General features: G+C 55.7%; 1 protein-coding gene across 2 annotated transcripts; it reads left to right on the top strand.

The window, feature by feature from the left end:
- Nucleotides 1–1,334: 1,334 nt before the first annotated feature.
- DOK2 (docking protein 2) lies at nt 1,335–5,881 on the top strand. Of its 2 annotated transcripts, XM_047092442.1 has the most exons (5): nt 1,335–1,548; nt 2,526–2,807; nt 3,060–3,147; nt 4,056–4,240; nt 4,740–5,881. In XM_047092442.1, the coding sequence occupies exons 1-5, from the start codon at nt 1,486–1,488 to the stop codon at nt 5,358–5,360; spliced, it is 1,239 nt and encodes a 412-aa protein (XP_046948398.1). In that variant the 5' UTR covers nt 1,335–1,485; the 3' UTR covers nt 5,361–5,881. The 2 variants fall into 2 exon arrangements, with proteins under 2 accessions (XP_046948398.1, XP_046948399.1); XM_047092443.1 differs by lacking the exons at nt 1,335–1,548; nt 3,060–3,147 and having other exon boundaries at nt 2,726–2,807.
- Nucleotides 5,882–6,172: the final 291 nt, after the last annotated feature.

Genomic DNA, 6,172 nt, shown 5'->3' with positions numbered 1-6,172 from the left:
AGTGCCGTGAGCTTTACGTGACTCAGCCCTCTCCTCCCAGAGCTCATAACATTCATCTTTCAAAGCTGTTTTGGAAAAGCGCACGGCATTTACAGCAGATGGCCTAAGCAGTGCATTGCTCTGTTCTCCTTCCCAAGGCAAACAAACCCCTGTGGTAGAGAAAATGGCCCAATTATATAAGCACCCATTATGGGGTTACCCCAAGAGTGCTGGTCTAATTCTCTGGTTCCCCAACATTTCTGCACCATGCCCCATCAGATTGCTTCTCTAAACCATCTGGTTCTAAGTTAAATATTCTCTGGGAACCTTAGATTTCCCCAAAGCACTGTATCTTCTTGCATGGAGTCTGGATTCCATTTTAGGTGCCAGCAATAAAAAGACCATCAGAATAAAAATCAGGAGCCCTGGTACTTTCTCCTGTCCCCACCAGTCCTGTGAATTCAGAAGAGTCTCAAACAGGTGGGTTCATACCTGCATTCCCTTTTCCAGGGGTAGATATTATGGTTGGTGACCATTGTATGCCTGGAAGCTTTAGTAACTAAGGAGCATTTTTGTTTTGGCAACTATAAAGCTTTTTTTTTTTTAAATATAAGAGATTGCTATTGTAACTTAAAAACACAATCAGATAATCTCCAGATGAAACTCTAGTGCCTTTATAATGCTCACAAAGGCTGGAAAGAAGGTGAACTCCAACCAGTTGGATGGGCTCTGGGAACATAGCATGCTTCAGGGCGGGGATGTTCATGTTTCTAGAATCCCAAGAAGGTGTTGTAAGTGTGTGGTGTTGACTGGGGCAGGGAGTGCTCCCCTCAGAGTGAAACACAGTTGCAGCTGTGTGTGAAAGTGGTGAGATCTGTCTGATGTGTCCTGTGTGCTGGGTGGGTGTATGTGTGGCTAAGCTCTTTCTTACTGAGCTGAGAGACCTGGGTTCCGGTTGGTGGCCTTGAACACCTTCCTCAGATCTTCCTGAGCCTCAATCCAGTCATTTTTAAATTAGGGACTTAGCCTGGTTGATTTCTAAGTTCTCTTCCAGCTATGTCATGCTGAACATCCAGCTTGTGTGTGAGGGCCTTTTGCTACTGGTTTTACTGTTGAACTTGGTTCTGGGTCTCTTTGTTGCTATAGGTCAGCCCTTCCTTGTTTGGTTTGACTCCCCGGCCAGCTTCTGTACCTGAGTTGTTGCTGGCTGAAAAGCTGGAAATTGGCTTTTTGGAAATTATCTTACTCAATGAAAATGCAGGAAGCTTGTGCATGAAACTCACTCGGCAAACACACACACACACACACACACACACACACACACACACAGCAAGAAACCACAGGGCCTATTGGTTTGGGTTTGTCATCATCGAGCAGACAAGAACATTGCAGAAAACTCTAGGCAGAGAGGAAATGAACTAGGGGGAACCCACGGCAGGGAGGAGGGAAAGAGGGCGGGCGTGGAAGGAGAGAACTGAAGTGCTGGGGCACCGTCATGGTGAGAGGATGGAAGAAGCGGCAGTGAAGCAGGGCCCCCTGTATCTTCTGCAGCAGCAGACTTTTGGAAAGGTAAGGGCAAGGCTGGGCTGGGACTGGGTAGAGGGGCTGGGGGGGTTGCTGCTAGAAATTCCCGGGGATGAGAGGGAGCCCCTGAACGTTCCAAAACCTGTATGGGAAGGTGGGGACTGTGCCACTCCCCACGTTAGACCCTTAGCAGCCACTGGCTTCCCCAAACAGGCCCCAAGCTGAGTTCTTTGCAAATGGCTGTTCGCCAGTGGGGAGGAGGGTACATGAGGGCTCTGACTCCATTTCTTGCCTCTGAGGCTCTGTGGTAACACGGGGATGCTTTGGGAGGGAATGGAGGGCAAGGTGGGGGGATAATTTGACATTGCTGTGGAAGTTCCTTCTCCCTTTCCTGCCCCAGTGGGATGAGTTTGGCTGGTGTCAAGCTTGAGCCGGGGTCTCTGTGGCCAGCCTCCTTTTCCTTCCTTGGCCTCCTCGAATGAGGAAGTCCTCTGTCCCTCGGCTGACCTGCACAAGGGCTTCTCTGTCTCTCTCATGACCCAACCTGTCAAGGGGTGAAGCAGGAAGGTTCCATAGGGTTGACTGAAGTTCCTGGCACAGGGTTTTCTGTGGGGCCTCACACAGAGAGAATGATGAGCTCTGGTCTCGGCCCTCATGCCACCCTCTCATCTCTCCTCTGGGCTTCAGGGAATCACAGGCGTTTTGCCTCTCGACTCGGATCTTGGTTGGGCCTGCCTTGCAGTCTGTCCCCACGGGGCTCCCTTCTGCCTCTGCTTTTCCACTCGCTGTCACTGCAGGCCTCTTTCTCGGCCGTGTGGGGCGGGTCTCCAATGCTTGCTAATTCCTAAGGCTCCTGTTATCCCCTCTGACTCCTTGGATCTATTGTGATCTTCACCTCTCTCTCTGACCCGAGTGCTGCCCCACGCCCTCTCCCTTGGTTCCTCGTCTCCCCATTGATCACCATCTCTCCATCTCTGGGTGGCTCCCTCCCCGCACCTCACCTGCCATGCGTCTGGGTTCAGAAATGGCGCCGGTTTGGGGCTATGCTGTATGGAGAGTCAGGCTGCGCCTTGGCCCGGTTGGAGCTCCAGGAGGGCCCTGAGAAGCCACGCCGGGGAGAGGCCGCCAGGAGGGTGATCCGCCTCAGTGACTGCCTACGGGTGGCTGAGGCCGGCGGGGAGGCCAGCAGCCCCCGGGACACCAGCGCCTTCTTCCTGGAGACCAAGGAACGCCTGTACCTGCTGGCAGCCCCTGCTGCGGAGCGCAGTGACTGGATGCAGGCCATCTGCCTCTTGGCCTTCCCTGTGAGTCATCCAGTGATGCAGAAAAGGCAGGGGCATGCAGGTGGGAGTGGGGGCACTCGGTACTTGCTGTGGGCAGGTGTTCTAAGAGCCAAGGTCAGGATGTTGGGGGTGGTTCCTGGCAGGGCGGGGGGGGGGGGGCCCAATCCAGAATGCAGACAGGGACAGCAGGCTGAGTGTGCTCTGGAGGAAGTCCTGGGCCACAGGTGGGGCTTGGCATTGGTGACAGTGGTGAGACCTTGGCCTCCTCCTCAGGGCCAGAGGAAGGAGCTGCTGGGGCCGACGAGGAAGGGCAGCTGGCCCTGCATGGAGGAGAATGAACTGTACAGCAGCACGACTGCAGGTGAGGGGCTGCCTCCCCTCCTGGGGCGCCCTCCCCAGGGTGTGGTGGGGAGGAGCTGTGGGCCAGCGGCTGGCCGCCTCTGAGTCTTCCTGCCCTGTGGTTGCCCCCAACCCCGGCCAGTCCCCTTATCAGCTTCTCTGCATCGTTTCCGGGAGTGGCCTGAGGTGGGGGAGCCTGGACTGCCTCCAGCGTCAGGCCTCCCCCACCCCCTCCCCATCCCCCTGTGGCTCATTCCCTCTTGCCCAGGCCCTGATGGTGGGAGAGGGCAAGGCTGGAGGATCCAGTGAAGGTGCTGCTTTTGAACTCTCTGTCCTGGGGACCTGAGAGAGTGTCTGAGAAGGTTTTAGTTAAATGGATTTAAAGTATCCTGTGGCAGTGGAACTTTCTGCTGACGAAGCAGTCCCTTTTTGTGATGTGTCTAGCCCACTGACTTGGGCGTGTGCGGGGAGCAGATGGGCACAGGGTGACATTCAAGCTCCACCTCACAGAGGGCACTGGATGGCGTCAGCAGTGGGTGGGTTGGCTGCAGGCTGGGAGGGTAAGGTCGGCTGCACCTGCAGCTGTGATAGCAGGACTTGGGGAGGAGGCTGGGTAAGGGCAGGAGATTAGATGGGGAGGACAAGGCTGTGACTCTGGCAACAGGGACAGGAAGGATGTGGGCACAAGGTCGGGGTGCATGTGGCCAGGGCACGATGCTGACTAGGGTAGGAGGTGGAGGTACCTGCATTTTGGGGAATATGACCTGTCACAGGGCAGCTCAGCCTCCAAGATGCAGGCTGCAGGGTCAGGAGGCGCGTGGATAATGTGTTTTCTGGAGGCTTCTGGCATGCTTATTTAGAGCAGAGTTGAGGCGGGCCATCTGTTTCCCATGAACTGCCTGATCCACCTCCCCTCTCTGCCCCTCACAGCGGCCCCCCGCAAGGAGTTCTCTGTGACCATGAGACCCACAGAAGCCAGCGAGAGGTGCCGGCTCCGGGGATCCTATACCCTGCGGGCTGGAGAGAGTGCACTGGAGCTGTGGGGTGGCCCTGAGCTGGGCACCAAATTGTATGAGTGGCCTTACAGGTTCCTGAGGCGCTTTGGGCGGGACAAGGTGAGCAGGGGCTGCCTGTGAGAGAGGAGATTGTCAGGGAGAGGACAAAGGGGCCCTCGAAGGAAGAGAGCATGGGAGGAGGAAGGGAAGACAGATAAAAACCAGCAGAAGAAAACAGCCAGTGGAGAGAGAGCCAGGGGAAGGAGAGGGAAGGGGGAGTGGGTGGGGACTAGAAGAACCAGAGAACAGGAAGAGGTAGGGAGGTCAGAGGAGTAAACAGGGGCTGGTGTTATTGAGAATGAATATATACCAACCTCCACACTTGAATGGATGGCAGGGAGAAGGAAGGGACAGGAGAGAGGGCTTTGCTTGTTAAGGAAAAAACCCAGAGGGATGGTTCACCCCCCTCTGGGTTTTTTCCTTAACAACTTGGGGAGAAGCTCTCATGGTTCTTGTGGAAGGAAGTCGGAAGTGACAGGTTTGTGGTTGGGAGCTGGGTCTGGGAGAAGGGACTCTACTGTGTGGACTGGCCAATAATCTCCCTTTCCCTTCCACCCAGGTAACTTTTTCCTTTGAGGCAGGCCGGCGTTGTGTCTCTGGAGAGGGCAATTTTGAGTTTGAAACTCGGCAAGGCAATGAGATCTTCTTGGCTCTGGAAGAGGCCATCTCTGCCCAGAAGAACAGTGCCCCTCCTGGGCCCCAAACCCAGCCAGCCACAGTCCCTGCGGTGCTGCCCCGGCCAGAAAGCCCCTACTCCCGGCCCCACGACTCACTGCCACCTCCGTCACCGACCACTCCAGTCCCCACCACCCGGCCGCGGGGCCCAGAGGGGGAATATGCAGTGCCCTTCGATGCAGTAGCTCGTAACCTGGGGAAAAGCTTCAGGGGTATCCTGGCGGTTCCTCCCCAGTCCCCAGTGGACCCTCTGTATGACAGCATTGAGGAGCACCCGGCCCCACAGCCCGACCACATATACGATGAGCCCGAGGGAGTGGCTGCCCTATCCCTGTATGACAGCCCACAGGAGCCCCAGGGTGAAGCCTGGAGGAGGCAGGCCTCAGCTCACAGGGACACCAGCAGCCTCCAGCACGTCTACCCAGCAGGGCAGGACTTTTCTATGTCTGGCTGGCCACAGGGAACAGAGTATGACAATGTTGTACTTAAGAAAGGCGCTAAGTGATGGGGGGCAGAGGAGATGTTGACCTTATCGAATGCCGGTGCTGAAACTATCCTGTGCTCGCTGGGGCACCAGTCGGAGGCCAGTGTGAAGGAGTGGGAGGACGACCACAGGCCTCCCTTCTAGTTTCTTCAGGTTACTTCTCCTGGCCACTGCACTCCAGGAACTTCCCTCTGCTCCTTCCGGAACACTTGCCTTGGCCTGCCCTAGTCTGGTCTGAGGAATTGTCCCTCCCAGGGCCTGCTGTGTGAGTCATCCTCCCAAAGCAGGAAGGGGGCCCTAAAGAGACACACCCTCCTCCTACCCCTTTTCCACTTCCTCTTCTGTCTTTCCTAAAGGAAGCTTGGGCATTTAGGGCAGAGGACAAAAGGATGTCAGCAAATTGCCCTGGTTTCTTGCCTTATACAGGCATCTTCCCTGCTGACCTCCCTTCAGGGGACCACCCCGGCTCCAGGCACTGGGATGATGGCTGCAGCTTTATGTAGGTTTTAGGCTTCTCTGTGGCATTAAACACATCTGGAATATTTCTGTGTGGCATAAGTGCTGTGGGATGGGGTTGGGAGAGCCACAGCCCTCTTGGGGACATATGCTTCAGTTGACCACCATGGACACCTTCTGTCCTAGCAGCAAGATCTTCTCTGGGCCTAAGCTGGGTCCCAAGCATCTGTCCACAGAGTGTGTGTGTGTGTGGGGGGGGGGGTGGTCTGTGAAAGTCAGGGCACTTTGGGAAAGAGGTTCAAGCATCTCTAACCCTTTGCCAGCTTCGAGTCAACACCAGGAAAGTAGTGGGGAAGCAGAATGTATGTGTGAAGAGC

Source organism: Lynx rufus, unplaced genomic scaffold (genome assembly GCF_022079265.1).
Source record: "Lynx rufus isolate CCGP_SWC_20201006 ecotype Redwood Valley unplaced genomic scaffold, mLynRuf1.p SCAF_3, whole genome shotgun sequence".
Lineage (NCBI taxonomy): Eukaryota > Metazoa > Chordata > Mammalia > Carnivora > Felidae > Lynx > Lynx rufus.
This window is presented reverse-complemented; position numbering and strand designations above follow the sequence as displayed.

Bases quoted from the DNA above. Each gene is read 5' to 3' on its own strand.
- DOK2 (XM_047092442.1), top strand. From the start codon at position 1,486: ATGGAAGAAGCGGCAGTGAAGCAGGGCCCCCTGTATCTTCTGCAGCAG. The intron at 1,549-2,525 runs GTAAGGGCAAGG...GTCTGGGTTCAG, and splicing joins AGCAGCAGACTTTTGGAAAG to AAATGGCGCCGGTTTGGGGC. The intron at 2,808-3,059 runs GTGAGTCATCCA...CCTCCTCCTCAG, and splicing joins TCTGCCTCTTGGCCTTCCCT to GGCCAGAGGAAGGAGCTGCT.